At 43.2% G+C, this 21,586-nt stretch overlaps 1 protein-coding gene across 1 annotated transcript in view; it reads left to right on the top strand.

Moving 5' to 3' along the window:
* The window catches only part of DYNLT3 (dynein light chain Tctex-type 3), a 137,596-nt gene that overhangs the window by 107,377 nt on the left and 8,633 nt on the right, over positions 1-21,586 (top strand). The window contains exon 4 of the mRNA XM_078658260.1: positions 7,434-7,511. Coding sequence (XP_078514386.1) covers positions 7,434-7,511 — 78 coding nt within the window. The remainder of the gene's footprint in view (positions 1-7,433; positions 7,512-21,586) is intronic.

Raw genomic sequence — 21,586 nt, 5'->3', positions numbered from 1 at the left:
GCAGTGACACTGTCACAGTCAGGGTTACCCAACACTTTCAATAGGGAAATTAGAAATATCCATTTTAAGTTGATGCCTCTGAAAAGAAAGGTATGGGTAGTTAGAGACAACTCTGCAAATGCCTATTCAGTGTTCACCAGCAAGCAAGTGCCTCTTAGTGAATGTGGACAAACATCATCTTACGGAAAGACGATTCCCAGATAAAATGAATACATGCTTATGAAGATCTTTAAGCACTCAGTATTAGTCTGTCCGGCAGAGAAACAACTGCACTTCTCTGAGGAGATTTGCCCTGCTAGAGTCAGGCATTTTGCAGCTTTATTAGAGCAGGACAGGTACTGTGCACCGCTACAGGTGCTCAGTTCAGTCTGACATGAGTAGGGAGAGAGAGGGACAGTAATTGCCCTTATGCACAATAATTAATTCCTCTTACATGGCCCCAGCAATTGAAAGTCATTTTCAAGCCTGAGCACTACAACTTCTTTTTGAAATTTGTCCCCAAACTCCCTTGGTCAAATTTGTTATTTTAAAGTGTAGTAGTGGGGGGGGGGGTCAGTGAGCCCGCAGTGTGTTCTGAACTGAGGCCCTGGAGAGGAGACTGGACAGAGTAGTTATTTTTTAGGTCGAGCCTAGCTCAGCGCATGCGCTGCACATGGAAAAGACCTCTTGCCATCAGATCAGCTTTCCTAAAAGCTTGTGCATGTGGGGCTCACACGCCACTGGCCTTTGCGTCTGGCTTTATTAAGCAATCGGCCAAAGGCGTTTGGTAGACCCAGCTTCTTTTAAAACGTTTACTCCCAGAGCGTTTTGCTCTCGGGAGCCAGCAGAGCCATCTGGTTTTAATTAGCCCGTGGCCCGCTTGTTTCCCCTTACAAACAGTGAAACGCCAGCATGTTTGTGTTTGTCGCACAACAGTTTTTTCCTCTCGTCTTAGATTTTAATCAGTGAAGTGTACATAAATGGCTATCACAAAAGCAAGCACTTTTTTTCCGATAAAATGCTGTTACGCTTCCAGGTGTTCTTAGAGAGCGGCAATTTCCTACCACTAAAAGCTAGATCTCTGGTCTCTAGGTGCCATAACTAAGACGCGCATCAGACACGTCGAAAAAAACATAGGAGGGGTCAGTCCCACTTTACAATTTACAACTAAAATTACCGCTACAAAAAGAAGCCTGAAAAAGCCAGTTGACAGAAGAGCAAGGGGTTCAGCAACCAGCCCACACCTCAAAGCGCCCCAAAAAACGCAACTTATGTCAGGTGTTCATTCATGATTAAACAGCAGGCTTGCACAGCTTCGCCTGGGCAATGGCTGCAGAATATCACTGAACAGCACTGCTTTAACACCTCTCCAGTCTGTCCCAGACAATTGTGAGCAGAGGTGGAGTAACGTCACCCCACCACACCGAAAGTACCCAGGTCACGTGGGCGCCCAGCCCTCCTCTCACCGAACTCTCGCCGGAATCCCTGGAGCTGCAGTTTGAAGGTTTCCGCAGAGGCATCTTTGTCAGCACAAGTCTTGCCATGAGCACATCACAAAAAGCACAGGGTTTGGAAACTGGAAATTAAGACAAACGTGACCCCTGGGTGCACATTTAGCTGCAGTGAGGTGACCTCTGCCGGGCTGCTGACTCGCTCAAGTCAAATCCTTTATCTTCTCACTGAAGTGAAACATAATCCCCACAATTATAGACTGGTCTTCAGTACAATGGATTCTGGGTACAGGCAGTATCTGAGACAAACAGAGCTCTCAAAACATCTATGGTTACGGACAGAACCAGTATTTTGCTTCAAAATGCTCCTATTATATTTCCTAAATTAACTCTTAATAAACTGCCATTCTCAATGAATATATTTAACCTGTCATTTACAAGACATCTAAACAAGCTGCAGCTTGGCTCAGGATTACCCAAATGGGCCAGAAAACGCAGAGGTAAAGATCCACATCACATGGTGCACTTTGGTAAATACCTCCTATTCCAAGTTTTCCTCTAGAAAATGAAAAATTAAATTTTCTCCCAAATACCGCATATACTGCCTGTTCTTCACCAGGTAAACTCCAGCACGTTACATTTGCCCAAATTCATCAGAAACAAGCATTGGCATTGCAAATAGGTCTCGCCTTTGGGACTTTATAAGTATTTAGTTATGCAGCACAACTGTCCCAAAGGCGAAACCTATTGGCTATGCCAAAGCTTGTTTGCTGTAGCCTTGATCTCACACCAAGAAACTAGTACTTATATGATATGGGTCCAAACAACATGATCCAGCAAAGCATCCCGGTCTTTAGCTAGTCTTTGAAGTCAACTAGTTTGTCTTGGGCTGGATTATCCTGGGTGTGTTTGCAAGCCTTCGCCCGACTCCCTTATTTCTGAGCAGTAGACAATAACCTTTTTATTCATCTTGTAGTTGTGTGACACAAGTTACACACCTTCCAATTATCCTTCAGAAAGTACTTATTCATTCAGCTGCACTATACAATAAGTGATTATCAAGCGAGTGCACTAGCAGGAGGTGCTCTAATAGGGATAAAAAAAAAAAAGGAGTGTGACAGAAGAAGCGTAATTAGGGATTCTTTCCAACATGACAATGTAATTAAGGGTATGGCTACAAGTATCATTCTAAAATCCCATGCTTCACACAGTAAGGTGACCTGCCCAGTATTTTTGGGTCTCTCTGTGAGTTTTCTGTCATTGCATCTTTACATATAAGACAACAATGGACCTACGGCTGAAACAAGCCAGACCTATGGACTTTGCAAATTCTTGTAAGCAGTATCAAAAAATGAGTACCGACCATTGTTGTGAATTAAATGAGTCTTAAAAATATTTCAGTTCCTAAAATATAGCTGTGAATTAAGCATTACTAATGTCTGTGGAAGGAGTAGTGGTCTTCTGAGTGTCTTAATCGTTCCTATGCTCCCCTGGAACCACTTTCTCCTGCACTCTGTTATTACGCATGCACATTTTTCTTCTCATGCCTTTTTTAAATCATTCATCTGCATATCTCACACGGCATCTCTTTCCTTTTCAGCACAGTCTTTTTTCACTATCTTCTTCTGAGTGTACTTACATTCATCATCTCCACTACACCAGCCCCCATTTACCCAATCCACCCACTCACCTGCAGGCACTGCATTTTGTTTTCCTTTGGCGCTGTCACTAAAGCAGCAGCTGCATATATTTACTTCACACTTTCTAACATTTACAATTGGCATGTATGTGACCATTAATTTGCAGAGAGGCCAAAGACTGGATGTGCAAGGAGTTTGTACATCTTTACGACCCAGTGACAGAACCTCATACTGTATTCAGCCATCACTCTGTGCAACTTGCACCCAGATACCTGGAGGTTATTCAGTTGAAAGTGTGTACTACTCAAAAGTTATATGTTGTTTGAAAAACTGCAGAAACACAGCAGCTGGAAAAAGCAAATACATCTAGTGAATGCTATTGCAGGGTCAAGTAAAACATGTGAAATGCGGAAAGGACCTGTTTCTCTGACATTATTTAAATTAAAGGTTGTTACAGTGACTGTTTAGAATTCAATCAATCCCTGCTTTTGTCTAAAACAATAAGGATATAAAAAATAGAACCTGCTAGGGACCCATTTCAAAGCACAGCACTTAAAGCTCTACTAAATTGAACCAGGCATTTTAAAAAGGATGTCTTGCACTCCAACACATTCCTTCCTTTTATACTTAGGCCTTCTGCACTGTGTGCAGTACAACCTCTGATTCTGAACAAAGGCAGACATTTGGTTAGGCTTGATGGGCTACTTTATTTTCTCATGCTTAGGCATTCCTTTTAAGAGAAACATGTTTAACAAGCATGCTAACATACTAATCAAGTTATTTTATGCTTTCCTCCCTACCATTCCTATCTCACTGTGTAACTTAGGCTGTGAAGTTAACCCGTGCATCAACAACTTGCCCCCTGTGAGCTGCTCCCCATAATCAGGCTCAATTGCACATTCTACACCATATCGTAACTTTTCAACTTCAGAGCTGCAGCAAGTGACCCCCAACAGTTGGTGAAATTTTAAGTGTCTCGGCTGGCAGAATGGCTACACTTGGCCACAGATGGTTTGACTCTCATTGCTCTAAGGCAGCAAAAAAGCTGAGGGAACCTCTGTCAGCCAAACCAAGAATTCAATCAGAAGTATGTGTTTGCCGTATAGAATATAAGTCAGCTCCGGCCAGAAGGAGAGGTGCCCTAAAGGAGGAAGCATGGAGGGAGTTGATTGACTGAAGCACTCTCAGGAATAGTTCTAGGTTCTGGAACGTTGTGAATCACCCCCTTTTTGGTCAGGAAGTGGGGGGGGCTTTAGATTCACATATCACTGAGGAGGAATGGGTGCTCCACTTTAAATCTATGTTTGACAGTTCTATGGAGCAAATCTGTCAAAAAGGTCAGGATAAAAATGCTCCCGTAATAATTTTTGAAAAGGGTGCGGTCCTGGCTGGCAATGCAGGGCTCTCGATTAATAAAGCACGGGCCCAGATGGTATTCCTTCTGAGCTATTTAAGTCCGACCCTCCGTTTTGGGCCCCAGTACAGGAGGCTGTGTTTAACGTAGCGGCTAAAAATGGCTGTCCTCAGTCTTGGGCCTCGTCCACCATCGTTCCTGTTTTTAAGAAGGGTGACAGGAATAGTACCCAATGTCCCTTATTGACTCAGTGGTCAAGGTTGTAGGACGTATTCTCTTACAGAGATTATCCACCTGGGCGGAGGATCACAAGATGCTGTTGAATGTCCAGTTTGGATTCCGGTCGGGACGTTCTATTGTTGCTCAGTGTCTTAATATATCTATGCTTCTGAGCAAATATACGGTACCATCTACCTTGCCTTCATGGACTTGTCCTCCGCTTTTGATTGCGTTAACAGGGTCAAATTGTGGCAGTCCATGAGGGCAATGGGGGTGGATAACAGCATTGTTAATTTCCTAGAGGACTTGCATAAATCAACCAAGGCAATCGACAGGTTTTCTCAGGACCTTCGGGTCTCTAGGGACCTTGAGATAAAGAGGGTAGTACGGCAAGGATGCATCCTGGCTCCATTTTTGTTTAATTTGTACATCAATGACCTGGACACTGCACTAAGAACCACCGGGGCTGATTTCCCATGTGTAGGACGGCGTGGCATTCCCGTCCAGCTAAATGCTGACAATGCCGTCCTTATATCCAGGACCGCATTAGGTTTGCAATCTCTTTTAGCAGCATTCTCTAGAGTTATGACTGACCAGGATTTGGCAATAAACAATTCAAAATCCTACATAATGCAAGTGGGGCAACAATCCAAAAAAAACTTTCAATTTAGTGTTGGCCCTGCTAAGATCACCCGTACCAATGTATTTACCTGCTATGGGGTTCTTTTTGATGACCAACTAAAATGGGGACCTGGCCCAGGTGAATGCGGCAATTTTTTACTTTGTGGCTAAATTAGGCAAGAAGCCAACAGGAGCCATGCTGAAAGTTTATCAAGCCGAAAGCATGGCCATAGCGAGCTATGGTAGTGAAATCTGGGGTTATACTGCTGCGGATTCCCTTCAGGTGGCTGAGAATGATTTTTTGAAGCGTCTATTGTGTGTTCCGCGTGGAACATTTAACTTAGCGGTACATGAGGACCTGGGGGTCCCCTATCTAAGTGATGTCCTTGCACTGCGCCCCCTGGCATTTTGGCTGAAGCTCTGGCTGAATAAAGATTTAACTCTTAATCTTAAGAGAGTGTATGTCTCTCGATAATGCATCCCAAATTCCTTGGCTTATATACATTAAAAGCAGCCTGGAAGGGGCAGGGCATGCTGATTTATTTTGTAAGCCTGAATCCATTGTCAAGAAGAATGTGTAAATATTCAGGGAAGCCTTCTTGACCTCAAGGAAATTGACCAGGGAGGCGCAGGACATGCTGAAACCGAGTGTTCTTATGTTTTAATGCTTAAAACAACTCAGACAATGGAACCTTATCTTATGGGGTTTCTATCATCACACAAAAGGTTTTTATTAACTAGGTTTCGGTTGAACCTTTTTCACCTCTTGTTAGCAAGGCCTAAAGGATATAGCAGAGGTCAAGTGCTAGTCACATGCGGCTGCGACGGACAGTCTCTGCAGAATTTGCTGCATTTTATGTTTTTATGTAAGTTGTATGAAACCCTCGGAGGTATTTTGTGGTTCCCATTTTAAAAAGAATGAATTTTAGACAGGCTCATCCTGCCCTTATGTATCTTCAATTGCTGAATGAGGACTGCATTGGTTTTATAGTAGGGTTTTTAAAAGCTTCTGTTAAATCCAGGGTCTGTATGGATGTGTAGACAATGGTCGTTCTAGGTTTGATCTATTATTATAGTAGGTCTAGCTTGCGCTATTGGGAGACATCGTTTACCACGCATCCATTTCAACGTGGTACTATTACATCGTGGTTTTCACTACACAAGTCGTTACACCGACTTGCACTGGAGGGCGCTGTTGACTGAGGAAAAGTGTAAATTACTGTTTCCAACACCTTCCCTACTGTATGTAGACTGGAGTTGAAATAGTAATTCACACTATTCCTAAATCCAGTGCCCCTCCAGCGCATGTCGATGTAACGACTTGCGTTGTGCAAACCGCGATCTAACAGACCGCATTGAAATGGCCCTTGTTGTATCGTCATACATCCTCGCTATTAAGTAAATATAATAGGAAGTTATGCTTCTCGGGCACATTGCACTTTAATGCGTCGAAGAATTTGGGGTGGCTGGGCATTGGGGTTTTACTTATAAACTGTGTAGTGGGTTTGACTTTTTTAATCATGTTTTAATGAATCTTTGTGTTTATGCACTTGTAACTGTGTAACTTTTATGGTTTTCTGCTGTAAAACCGAATAAAGTTTATTTGATTGTTTGACCCTCTACAGTGAATGCTAATTAACGATGCATTCGCAATTAAATATGGGACTGGATAAATGAGACAGCAAGAGAATATATTTTGTTTTAATTAAAGGAGGAAAGAAATGTAGGTCCGGTCATTGAATATATAGCAATTTGAGCTCTACAGATTGCATCATGAGGCGAGAGCACTACTGCACATGTAGAGAATTTATTCAGACTTGTAAACACTAAATTGTCCGCACATAAAAACAGCTTTGCTTATAGAGCTAGACATTGATGGCAAGGCCGGACTGGCAATGCATGCAAACCGGCCCTGGCAATTGAGTTAGGCCGAAGATACATTTTCTAATAAAAGGCAACATAACAGTATGTATTTGTTTACGATCAGATGATTTCAGTATTGATCAGCCCTCGAAGCCCGAGCAGGCCTATATATAAGAAATACTGGTCACGTGGGAGTCTTCCTAGTGTTTCATTGCCTTTTCCCGCTTATCTCCCAGACCTATAAGTAAAAATAAGGGGCACGTTTTTCTTTATTTTGTAACCTTCTGTTTTTTTCCTGCTCTCTAGTGTCTTGTACAGTGATGCAGAAGTGTGGATCTGGCCTGCACACCGCAAGCTCATGTTTTTGGGACAACAGTACCGATGGTAAGAGTATGGCTACATAAAACAGAAAAATGCTTTACCATTTTCCAACATTTTACTTAATGTAATAAAATCCAATTTATTCTAGCTAAATAAGTCAGGTAACCTATTTGTGGGACAGTATAAATTGTGTAAATATTTCTGTTTCTCATTTTTCTTGCTTTTTCGTACTCCTTTACCCAATCTTTATAGTGATGACTATCCCCTTTTTTTCTATTCATGTATCACAATTAAGGCTCTGTGAAATTATATTTAGGAATGTGTGAAATTGCACTTGTAAGATATTTACCATGACTAGATGGGTGGTGCAAAAGTGCCAATCCAAAATGACTGGTGACATTTTGTACTTTATATAAACAAAACATGTAATTTCCTTGACATGACTCAGTGTTCAGATTTGCAAGGTGCCCTGGAAGTCCCAATGAGAGCTCATTTACAGCTTCAATCCCAATCCGGGCTGCAGGAGGCCAGACACATTCCCTCGAATGTCCCCCTCTGACATTTTATGTGCATGGATTACAAGAATGGTAATATTTGGAGGGCCCTGAGTTAAGACGCAAGGATCTGGCCCGTGTCAGAGTTCCACTTGGCCCTAGTTCAGAAGCCCTCATCCTGGGCTACACTATCCTGCCCACAGTGTCGCAAAGTGGCTGGGAAGGGCTGCAGATCTTGGTTCGATTAGGAAGTTCTGACTGAGCCCCTGGTCCGAGCTCTGGCTGGCTCTGGGTTGGGGCTCTTCTCTTTGACCTGCCTGTCACTTAGAGCAAAGGACAGTGTCCCGCAGGCCCAGGGAGGTCTCCCCTGCCTTTCTGAGTTAAGAAGCTCTGACTGGGCATTGGTCAGAGCTGTGGCCTGCCCTGGAGTAAAAGGCTCTGGCTCTGGGCTCCATTCTTTGACTTGCAGTGTCACTTTGAGTGCTGAGCAGGTTATTGCACACCCTTGAAGGTCCCCCAGTGTGCCTGGGTTAAGAGGTTTTGACCAAGCCCCAGGTCAGAGGCCAGGCTGGCCCTGGGGTGGAAACTTCAGGCCCTGTGATCCATTCTCCTGCTCACCATGTCTCAAAGTGCCTTGATTGACAGGATCTGCAGAACTGAGAAGGTCTCCCCTGCATGTCTGGGCTAAGAAGCTCTGACTGAGTACCGGGACAGAACTCTGACTGGCCCTGTGTCGGAAGCCTTGGCTTTGAGCTTTGTTCTTAAGCCAACCTTTTCTCAGGTGCTCGTAACGGGGTACTGCAGGTCAGCAGAGGTCTCCCCAGCTTGGCTGAATCAGCAAGCTCTGCCTGAGCTCTAGCTGGCTCTTGGGTGGAAGCCCTGAGCCGTGGGCACCATTCTCCTGCCCGATGTGTCTCAAAGTGCCATGAATTGGGTCCTGCAACCCCAGAGAGGTCTCCTCTGCTTGGCCAGGTAAAGACGCTCTGATTCCGAGCTATGGCCCCCGTTGTGAGCACCGTTCCCCAGCTCTCCATGCTTACAGACCAGGACAGGCTCTCCTGCCTGTCTGGATTAAGAAGCTTTTACTGGCTCCCAATTCAGAGCTCTGGCTCTGCTCTCTGGTCTGCTGTCTCTGAAAGTGCCCAGGACGGGGTTGGGGTCCCTCTGGCCCGAGGAGGTCTTCCCTCCTTTCTCTGGGTTGCGAAGCCCTGACTGGGTCTCTGGTCAGTGCTACGCAAACAAATGATGGACGGAACGCTGAATAAATCCTACATTCACCCCAGTCAATCCATCATTCTTTTGCTCACCATACCACCCCAGTTTAGACCCAGCCATATGCAAATCAGTCTTGACCCTGTGCCTCATGGGAACAGTCCCGACCGAACTGCCAAGCCAGGTCTTCCCTTGACCGGAAACAAGCATCCTGGGACCGTTTTCTGGGTATTACCCTTCATCAATCGGGTTAGCTTAAATCCAGTGGCACAGTGAGGAAAGGACCCACATCTGGGCATACCCATCCCACTTAGGGTGAAAGTGCTATGCAAACAAATGATGGACGGCAGTTCGGGCTGGACTGTTCCCATTGGGTGCAGGGTCAAGACTGATCTGCGTATGGCTAGGTCCAAACTGGAAAGGCATGGTAAGCAAAAAAACTATGGATTTAGGCCCAGATCTCTGTACTGGGGTGAATGAATGACATTGTTCTGCATTTTGTCCATCAATTGTTCTTTTTGCACGGGTCCCTGGTTAGAGCACTGGCTGACCCTGGGATGGAAGTTGCTGGACCTGGACTCCTTTCACTGGCCCTCTGTATCTCACAGTCCCCGGGACGGAGAAGGGATTTAGATTCTGGAACTATCATCTGCAAACACTCTTTAAATTGTAGTGGCTGACTTCCAGATGGGAAACCTGCCCGGCTGTCTCACTGTGCAGGTGGTAGATCGATGGTGATGCCTGCTTTCCACCTCTCCTCCAGGTGGCTGAATGCTGCAGAAGATGCATATGATTCTTTCCAATGCATCACTCGGCTTGCACATCAATGGAAAAAGTAGCGAGCTGTGATAATAAATGTGATTTGCAGCACACATTGATCACTGATACTTTGAAACAGCTCGTGGCCCCAGGTTTTGCAGCATGAATCTTTTCTGGATACTCATGCTGTGTATTATTCCACCATCTAGTGGTTGGGTCCGTAATTGTTGTATTTCTCTTGTTTTTTGTAAGTGTTTTTTGTTGTTGGTGGGCGTTGACATACCACCATTCGGTGTCCTCCTGTGACGTCGAGCTCCCACCTTTGATCGCCATCTTCAGATTATTTTTTTCCGCCATTGGGTCTGGATCAATACGGAAGGAGCTCCAGAGATTTGGAGAGAAGAATCAACGAAAATAGTTACAAATTCAACAAAACTGTGATACCAGGTCTTTTGATGTGCCAGACTACTATCCGACATGCCAGAGTGCGCTGAAAGAGGAAAAGTACGGAACTTCGACAACACAGAGAATGCTCATGCAGGGGGCTCCCAGGGCGCGATAATAGAAAAGACACTTTTCAAGTTCTGCAAGAATTATCATCATAAGTACGCACAAAAAGATCAGCATCCGGTCTGCAACCTTTGCCGGCCGCTTGGCCTTCACCCCAAAGACTTTGAGGGTAAGAGATAAACAGAGAAGGGCCAACTACAAAATGCAGGGCCTGGGGCAGCACCGTCACTTAGAGATCTGGGCCTTCCCAGCGAGACTGAGGACGACAACGTCGCCGAAGGCCCTGAAGTGGACGAGGAAACAGACGTCCCAGACGTAGAGTTTGAGAAGATATTGAAGGAGGTAAGAGAGCCACCTACCTCGATAAAAACAAAAAGAGACCGGAAAAAATGTCTTTAAGTCCTCAAAAGGAGCCTCGGTGTCAAAACAGTTGATGACCGCAGTCGCCTCCAAAGAAAAACAATCCATCGGATCCTTCGACAAGGACTCTGTGATGGCGAAAGGCCAGGGAAAATCAAAGACGTCAAAAGATGATCACGAACAAGATGCTTCGATGTCGAAATGAGAGAGGTCGAAACAGCCTTCGACGACAGTGTCAGCATTATCAAGCACGAAGAGAAAGGCTAAGGGTCGAAATGCATCGGAAATCGAGAAAAAGACACTGGAAGCAGAGATGGCAAATATTTTGCAATGCAAAAAGGAATTAGACTATAGCTTGGAGCCATTCAAGATACCGCCGAAAAGGCAGTCGAGGATTTACAGCCACCAAAATCTCCCGAACCGCTCGACGAAGAAGAGGAATTTTCGAGGAGGAAGGAGATGACGAGGCACTGACGTATGTGGGCTCAGCGACCTCAGAGGTTCAAGACCTGCAATAGCAGGATCTCGACGCTGAATCACCAGAAGAGGCAGTCAATACATATCCTTCGAGGCCTTCCCCACCAGATGACATGGGGATGTACAACCAAATCATCAAAAAGGCAGCAGACACATATGGAGTACAACTAGAAGAGGAAAAGCCACAATCATGCTTTCTACTAGAGACTTTGCTGCCTACTCAATCAAGGAATCAATTTCTTCCCCTGCTACCAAGTGTACTGGGTCATGGGTAGGAAGCATTTAAAGAGCCTGCCACTTACAAAGCAGTCACACCAAGAGGTGTGAAGAAATACAAGCATTCCTCAAAGAAGGACCCTATGTACATCAAAGGGTCAGTGCCAGCTGACTCAATCATTACATCCACGGCCAGAAAAAGGTGAATGTACCAACCAATGTTGTACCACCACCAAACAAAGAGAGCAAGAGGATGGACCTTATGGGGAGGAAGGTCAAGAGGATTGCAGCAATTCAGTGGCGCATAGCAAACTCAAATGCATTGATAAACAGGCATTCATATCAGCATTGCAAAGAGGAAGGAGAACTGCTAAAGCACCTGCCAGAACAATTTAAAAGAAGGGCAAGCCACTTAGTGGAAGAAGGAAAAAACATGGCATACACATGTTTTAAAAAAGCCCTAGATGCTGCAGACACATCTAGCAGACAGATGATGATCAGCATCACCGAGAGAAGACCAGCATGGCTGCAAATCTTGGTATTCAAACGAGAAGTGCAAAATAACAATACTAAACTCACCGTTCAATGGAGAACAGCTGTTTGGTAGCGTCGTAGGTGAAAAACTAAATCAGCTGAAAAAAAGACAACGAAACAGCAAGATCTACGGGTGCACTGCAATTCAGAAGCATGCGTAGAGGCACACCATCAGGGAGACCAGCAGGCAGAGATAACCATCAACCGATCAACCGACAACCTCCCACCAAACATATCAGCAAACTTAGCAAGAAGTAAGTCAGGGACAACAACAAGGGCAGCAGCAGAGTTGGTAGTTTCAACAGGGAAGACCATCCTTTCAAGGTCGCCCGCGGGTAAGAGGGCAACCACAACGAGGAGGACCACAGACCACAACAAAGTGATTGCATTCCAAAAGTGGGCCCCTCAAATACATCACAGAGTTGGCTCCCATAAACACTATCATGAAAAATACATCATCCTTTAAATAAACAGTTCCTCCAACACACTACACCAGGAGGCAGGTTAAAATACTTCCTCCAGAGATGGAGAGATATCACTTCAGACAAATAGATATTAATCATAATACAGTGTGGTTACTGCATAGAACTTACAAAGCAACCTCCAAACCAAAAAAACAAACAAAAAGACACATTTGGAAAGAGAATTATCTCATTTACTCCAGGAGGTGCAAGAATTTCAATCCAAAAACGCGATAGAACACGTACCACAGAGGGAAAAGAAATATGCCATTTACTCAACGTACTTCCTAATTCCAAAAGTAGACAGAACATTGTGTCCAATACTAGACCTAAGGTTTCTCAACAAATTAGTAAAAATACAAAGATTCAAAATGAAAAGATTGCAGGAGGTGATACCTCAGTTGCGAAAAGGAGACTACATGGCAAGCATAGACTTAAAAGATGCATACTTGCACATTCCAATGAACAGAAGACGCAAAAATCTATTAAGGTTTGTGGTCAACAAAACATACTACCAATTCATAGGGCTAGCATTTGGACTAAAATCAGCACCAAGCGTCTTCACAAAATGCCTAGTGGAAATAGCCACTCATCTAAGAAGACGGGGTATTCATGTACACCTGTACCTGGACTACTTGTTAATAAGAACATGCTCATACAGTCTATGCAAACAGCATATACAACAAGCGATAGAGACGCTGGTTCAACTCGGATTTTCAATACTCTGGGACAAGTCCCCGCCAGAGTCAGAACAACAGAAAGTGTTCTTAGGAGCACAGATCAACACTATATTAGGAAAGGTGTTCCCAAGCGATAAGAGAATATTGGCACTGCTGCAGGAGACACATCTATGCCACAAGGGGCAAGCGCTGACAGTGAGGACAGTGGGGAAATTTCTAGGAATGATGGCTTCATGCATTCATTTAATCCTCAACAGTTGTTTACACATGAGACCGTTCCAAGACAGGCTTCAAGAGCAACGGTCACAAGCAACAGGGAGGTGGGAGGATCTTGTGGTTATCACAGTTAATCAGGAGATGGCATGGTGGAATAAACCAAACATAGCACAAGGGAGATTTTTCACACCACCAACTCTAACAGTGACTATAACAACAGATAATTCCCAGATAGGATGGGGAGCACATATGAACAACCTCAAAGTAAGGGGATTGTGGACACCGAAGGATGCGGTAAAACACATCCATTTCTTGGAGCTAAAAACAGTGTTCCTAGCCTTAAAAGCCTTTCAGAAACAGCTTAACGGAAAGAAAGTGTTAATACAAATGGACAACACAACCACCATGTTTTACATAAACAAGCAAAGATGTACACAGTCATTGGCACTCGCAACGCTAGCTCAACAACTGTGGAAATGGGCAATTCCAAAGAGAATAGACATAGTTGCAATACACTTGCCAGGGAAGGACAATGTAGAGGCAGACAGACTAAGCTGACAAACGTCAGCATCCCGCGAATGGGAATTGAATCTATCAGAACTCTACAATATGTTTAAAAAATGGGAAACTCCGCAAATCTACCTATTTTCAACTCACCACAATGCAAAATGCAAGGCAACCTTGCAAGTAGTCCCTGGGGAATGCTCTATGGATAGACTGGTCAGGGATATTTGCTTACGCTTTTCCCCCAATACCACTTCTCCACAAAGTAATCAACAAATGCAAGATCAGCCACATGACAATGATTCTCATTGCACCACAGTGGGCCAGAAAAACATGGTTCTCCGAGATAATGGAGACAACATAGTGAACAGTGCACAGGCTTCCAAGAAGGAAAGACCTATTAACAATGCAAAACTTAAAGTACTTCACCCAGAACCTGAAAGCCTAAGCCTAGCTGCATGGCTCCTGAGAATGTAGAATTTGCACACCTCAGACTGCCAGAAAGCGCAATGGCAGTACTAAGAGAAGCAAGAAAACCAACAACAAGAAAATGTTACACAGCAAAATGGAAAAGATACTCCAAATGGTGCCTTAAAGAACAACTTTTAAAAAAGATCACAAGGGAAAGCACTTCCAAAATACCTAACGCATTTACTACAAAGTAATTTGAGCTACTCGTCATTAAGGGTACGCTTAGCAGCAATTGTAGCCTATACAAGAGGAGAAACTGGGAAGAGTTTTTTTTTCACTTCTCACATAGTCAAACAGTTCCTAGAAGGAGCGAAGAGAATAGCACCTCTAAAGAGGGTACCAGCACCTACATGGAACTTGAATATAGTGCTGGCTCAGCTGATGAAAGCACCATTCGAACCACTACACAAAGCAACGCCACAAATGCTCATGCTAAAGACGGCGGTTTTAGTAGAAATTACATCTCTACGTCGAGTTAGTGAATTGCAAGCACTAACACTACAGGAACCCTACTTCCAAATGCATAAGGACAGGATTGCCATGAGAACAGATCCACACTTTATGCCAAAGGTAGTATCAAAGTTCCACATAAACAGAACTATACAGATTCCAAGTTTCTTCCAGAATCACAAGCAGAGAAAGCATTGCACACTCTTGCCGCTAGAAGAGCAGTCATGTAATACGTTGAAAGAACAAAGGATTACGAGAAAACAAACCAATCTTTGTATCTTTTGCTAACAGCTTCCTAGGACGACCAGTTACTTAGAACACCATTACAAGATGGATTGCTCAAGCCATACAATTATGCCACAACAAGCAGGACAGACTTTACAAGGAGCACCATGGGCTCACTCAACAAGGAAAAAAAGGAGCAACAGTCGCATTTCTAGCAAATACTCCAATTGAAGACATTTGCCTAGCCGCAACATGGTCTTCAGTGCACACATTCACAAAACATTATTGTGTGGACATTCACATGAATAAAGAAGCACAAGTAGAACAAAAGGTCTTACAACATATATTTACAAACTGCACACATCTTCCACCCAGTCACCACAAGACTTGCAAACCGCTACAAAATGTATGCACAGCATGTGAATCCAGAAAAGATTCACCCTGCAAAACATTTAGGGGCAGATGTATCAACCGCTTTGCGACTCTCAAAGGCGACTCGCAAATGGTTGTTTTGCATATTTTAGAATGTATCAAAAATTCGCAAATTAAGAAATCGCAACGATTTGCGATTCCTTAATTTGCCATAGCATTTAAGGAATCGCAAATCTTGCGATTCCTTAAATGCTATGTATGAAGCATTTTTTTATTGCGAATTTTTGTTAAGGAATCACAAATTACCACCAACTTGTAGTTGATGGTAATTTGCGAAGTCCTCAAAAAACGCACAATTTTGCATTTTTAAAGGTGGCATGTGACGCACACACATGCCCATGGGGCATGTATGTGCGCCATATGCACGCACATGTACATTTCAGGGGTGCAGCAGGGTGTCTCTCAGACACCCTTGCACCCTTGAAATAATTCTCAAATTGCGATTAGCAAATTGCGAATTCGCAATTTGAGAATTAGTTCAAAATCATTCCTATGGGCCTCCTGGCCCATAGGAATGCATGGGAAATTATTCCTTATTTGCGAATTCGCAAAATGCGAATTCGCAAATAAGGAAGTGTAAGGAATCGCAAAAAAATAGCGATTTTTTTTTTTTATATACATTCCATTTTGCGATTTCTAAATAGCGATTCCTTAAAAATCGCTATTTAGGAATCGCTAAATTGAATCTTGATACATCTGCCCCTATAGTTTCTTACCTGTCGGTGTACTTGTGCAGCTTGAAGAATTTTCTGGATTCACTAGCGAAACCACCCTCCTCCACCAGAAAATGAGACTGGAGGAAAAGAAAAAAAAAGAATCCGAAAATGGCTTCCAAAGGTGTGGGAGCTTCTGGAGTAAGCACGTCGATGTCACAGGAAGATACCAAATGGTGGTATGTCGACGCCCACTTACAACAACAATAAAAAACAAGAGAAATACAACAATTCCGGACCCAACCACTAGATTGTGGAATAATACACAGAATATGAATCCAGAAATGTCTTCAAGCTGCAAAATTACACCAACAGGTAAGAAACTATACGTTCCTCCTGGGGCTACTCCTTTCTAAGGGTCCCTTGAACTTCAGTTGCCCTAGGGCTCTCCCAGGGCAAGGGTGAGACTGTTGTAGGTAGCTCCATTACCTGTGTCCTCCTAAGATCAGAACCTGATTGCCTGTTGCAGGCTCCCTTATTCCTGGCACAGGGTACACCAGCACCGAGATTGGCGACCGGCAGCGTGGAAATGTGGCATACAGAAGACCAATTCTCTGATCTCACTCAGGGGACCAAAGCCCTTCAGATCGAGCCCAAAGTGGGTTATAAACTCCATCTAAGGCCAAATAAATGCATGAGGCCGATAGCCAACAAGTACCAATACGTTTTGTCCATTCAGACTTTATCAGGGTTTGAAATTATGGTACAGAAATCCATATATCAAGAAACTATGGTCAAAGCCTCAGTGCTGCACTGTGTTACTCCTACGTTGGTCTACAAAATGTCCAAGTTATCTACATACAACCAGATATAGGAAATTGTTATTTTTCATAACTTGATATGTATGGCACCAAAAAGAGCATATCTCCAAATGCCCTCCCAGATAATATAATCAATGATCCTTTTGTGCTTTGTATCATCAGAACACCCTCAGGATAACCGCCGTTATCTTCAGAATCAGAATTTGATAAATTAAATTGATATATGGATTTCTGAGCCATAATTTAAACCTGGGATTGAAGTATGCTGACGCGTTTCGTAGCCCGTTGTTATTATTATTGGAGTTCTTTATTATCAGGGCTTTGAATGGATATATTCGGTAAACAATAATAAATAATAAAGGACTGCAATTCAATTCTTTTAACTATCCCTCTGTCTCCACTTTAATTTGTTTTTTGCTACTTTATAATCAACAGTACCTTATTTATGCTTGAACTTGTCTAGTCAGCAGTGTAAAACTATTCGTGCAGGTTTCTGATGAATATCAGGTGGTAAATCGCAGCGAATCACGGATTCCTTGTTTTTCAGGCAGTCTGTAACGACAAATGCGTAATGATTATATTTAAGCCAGTGTTACAGACTGTTAGTTGATGGGACACTTTGCAGTTTTTTAATTTGGCTAACGTTCATATTCATCAGAAACCTGCACGAATCGCTGTTATTGTTTGCAGAATTTAGCCAGTCAAAGACCTGATGAGAACCTCAATAATACTAATGGGGCTCAAAATGCGTCGGCATACTTCAATCTCTTGGGGAACACGATTGTATGAATAGGATCATCTACGGGAATGACAAAAACATTTCAACCCTATGGACTGAAATAAGAGTTTCCAAGAGAGATAAGCAGCATAACCGATCCACCCTTAAGGAAGAGGACTATGGCCACTGCTGCTTGTTTATGGAAATAGATGACTGGTTCATTTTACTGGTCCATTTCTGTGAGAATTGTTGCACATGTATAGTCTTTCTACCCATTTTACTTGAGTTTAGTTTATTGTTGTTAGTTTGTAAGACTGTCATAACTTTCATTGATTTGAAACATTGAAAATGTGTATGTATATATTTAATCAATGATTGTGGCCCCAATTTATTTGACAAAAAAAAGATAATTTGAATTTACCGAAACTGTAAAAGAATCACAGTAAACTAAATACAAGGACCAAGAACATTAATAATTTGTTGAAGTAGTTGACAGCACAAACAGACAGCTAGAACAATCTTTTTGATTAGTATATGTAACGGCCTGTTCTAGCTGCACATATGGGCCAAATTCCACCAAATACATTAGAACTTTCTATAAGTGGCATTTTCAAATTTGTAATTTAAAATCTGAAGTTACTATTAAAGAGAATTTTAAATTATAATTAATTGGAGTAGAAGAAGTATTTCTCTACCAGTTTCCAAACTGAAGCTGGCACGTATTAAGTGTAATAAGGCAACCCAGTGTTAGTCTGTGGGAGAGATAGCCTTATAACAGTGACAAATGACTTTACTGGTTTTTCACTGCCGGACATTTAAAACTTAAGTGCACATGTCCTACTTTTTAAATGCCAGGCACCCTGCCCTATGAGACTTTAGAGCCTCCTTTAAGGATGACTTTTAAGTATTTAAAAAGTAAGGTTTAAGCCTGCCAAAAGGTTTAATTTACCAGCGGAAACAGGAGTTTAAAACTGCACTACAGGCTGCAGTGGCAGGTCTGAGGCATGTTTTGCAGGGCTACTTTAGTGGGTGGCACAAAGAGTGCTGCTTCCACACTAGTAGCAATTAATTTACAGACCTTGGGTACATGTAGTACTATTTAATAAGTACTCATAGATACATTAAATGTGCCAAATTGGTGTATGCAAATTTTACCATGTTTAAAGGAGGAAGCTCAAGCACAAGCAATCTTCTGCTGGTTAGCAGGAATAAGGTGCACAGAGTCCTAATGCCAATAAAACAAGTTCAGCAAAACAGGAGAGTGAAGGCAAAAAATCTGGAAGACTACTATGCAAAGGATTGTTAAAACTTTTTATTGGGTTTTATCAACTATAGACACACTCCGTTATAGAAAGATAAGAACAAAAAAAGGGTCTCATTCCATTGGTACATTTCAACAGTACCAGGGCAAATAATAAGTAAAACAAATTGCAAGTAAAAATAGAATTCGAATTTCAGGTTGCGCAACTCTTTGCAGGTTTAGGAATTAAATGCAGTAGCTCGTAATAATTTTTTTTAGAATCCTACAGCTACGTGCTGTTGTGTCTCCCTATGTGCCCTAGAAGGATCCGTGGAACCCATCCCCAATAATGGGGATGGATTACTGAATTGGAAGACAAAACCAGGGACTGCACGAGCGATAATGGTTTAATGATGTGGCACAGAATTAGGGGGTTTGTAGAGCGGGTATGAACTCTGGCATATTATAATGGGGTGGGTAACCGGTAACCAAAGGCCTTTAAATATGGTATGATGAGGGAGAGGGTCCACCTGGGGGTCCTCTTCAGTCAGTTCCTTGTACTGTATAAGCATGGTATCCCAGGATGCAGAAACAGAGAGTCTGTGTATACAATGGGCCTCCTCCCAATGCAGTGTAGAGCTATCTGCCTCACCACTGCTGAGTAGTGCCTTGCGCCATTGGGAATGTGATGGGGGTGTTGGGCCTTCAAGTGCATGGTTAGTAGAGGCTTGGCCAACAGGAGGGCAAGGTTGGCAAAGTATACCTGCACCCTGTGTTTTTTTTGCCAGTGGAAAATACCTAAAGTTGTAGCCTCCCATGAATTTAATGTGACGACTTTGGTGACTATAGTTAATGAAGCATGTACTGCATGCCAAAAGCTTACTGTGCTGGGGCACGACCAGAGCATATGCTGTGCTCTTAGAACCTGTGATTCTGACCTTAAAGAATTACACTGGTGTTTTCACTACAGAAAATAAAGACAAAACTATATCACAACCTGTGATACTATCAACCTTTTCTAATGAAATTGAAGAAATATTTAATAACACCCACTTGTCCTCGCCCTTCTACAGGCAATGGGATACCCACTAGAGTTGTGACGCTTGGTAACACATTTCAAAGGAAGGCGCCCCAAGCCCTCCTTGATCCATCGGCAGTTGAAGTTTTTGTGAAGCCATACGTTGACTCCCATTGTGCCACAATAGGTCCCCCAACAATTGATACAAATCACGGAAAAAGCGACTCTGGGGAAACACTGAAACATTTACAAAATAATAAAGAAGACAGGGGAGGACGATCATTTTAGTAAGTGCTATCCTGCCTGTGAGTATGTGAGTGCAAACAGGAATTGCTGCCAGAAGCAGGTTTGAGATCTGAGTAGGCTTATTTCAGATTGCTTTCAAACAGGTCTTTTTGGGAGTCAGCGTTCCCCCAGGCTAGCAGAGTATCTCCCATGTGTATTATCTTTGGAGGGGGGGGGGCATAATTGCAAAACGGAAAGACATATGATTTCCCACAATTCAGCGTGAGGTGATTTATTTAATCCAATGTTAAATGAGTGAGGGGCAGAGAGCAAAACTAAATCGAGATAGTGAATTAAAACTATCTCCACAAAGGACACAATACTTTATTAATTGTCCCAGGCAGATAGAGCTCTGCTTATAATGTGCAAAAATTATACAATTACCATACTTAATATGTAGGCGTGTCATATGTGGACTCATTAGGCATGAGAAGCACTTATACTTAAATGGATAGCCAGTGAAGTTGGCTTTACTCCTGAGGAGGTGTCAGGTTTATTTATTTATTTATTTATGGGTTTCTATAGCGCTGGAATCGACTCCAAACGGAGTATCTCTGCGCTGTGATACCAAATAGAGTCCAACAAATATGCAGATGAGGGATAAGGTCTAGATTTTATCAGTGAACAGCAGAGTTTTCAGTTGCTTCCTGAATTTTAAATGGTCTGTGCAGAGCCTGAGGGCCAGAGGCAGTTTGTTCCACAGTGTGGGCCCCGCAACAGATAGGGCTTTCCCTCCAAGTCTGGTTTTTTTTGCACGAGGTACAGCCAACAGAAAATTCTCACTGGATCTCAGCGATCTGGAGGGGGTGTAGAAGGTAAATTTCCGCTCCAGATATGTGGGGCCATTTCCATTTAGGCATTTATGAATGATACAGCATATCTTGAACTTGGCTCTTTGTCGAACGCTCAACCAGTGTAGTTTCTGTAATAGGGGTTTTGATGCTGTTCTTGGGGGAGCCTTTAGGACAAGGCGAGCTGCCGTGTTCTGGACCACCTGGAGCCTGTCCAGAACTCCTTCATTAGCAGAAAGGAGCAGCCCGTTACAGTAGTCAATACGACTCAGTATAAGGGCTTGCACCAAAGTTTTTCTGAAGGAGTCCGGTAGCAGTGGAAATATTCTGCGCATCATGCTGATGGTATGGAAGCATGAGCCAGCTACCATATTACTGTGCTGCTTGAGAGAAAGATCGTAATCAAGGCGTATCCCCAGATTTTTGACAATCTGTTTGGGCTCTGGAACAGTACCCAGATCAGACGGCCACCAGTCAGGGGTCCACAGTAATTTGGCGTCTCCAAACAGCATTACTTCCGTTGGATCTGGAGTTTATAGCTTGTGTCTTTTGGTACTGTTAGGGAGTTAGGTCTCCGGGGGGAGGGTTGCTAAGTGACAAACGGGGAGATG

Source organism: Lissotriton helveticus, chromosome 8, assembly GCF_964261635.1.
Source record: "Lissotriton helveticus chromosome 8, aLisHel1.1, whole genome shotgun sequence".
Lineage (NCBI taxonomy): Eukaryota > Metazoa > Chordata > Amphibia > Caudata > Salamandridae > Lissotriton > Lissotriton helveticus.
The sequence above is the reverse complement of the archived record's forward strand: the minus strand, read 5'-3'. Positions and strand labels throughout refer to the sequence as shown.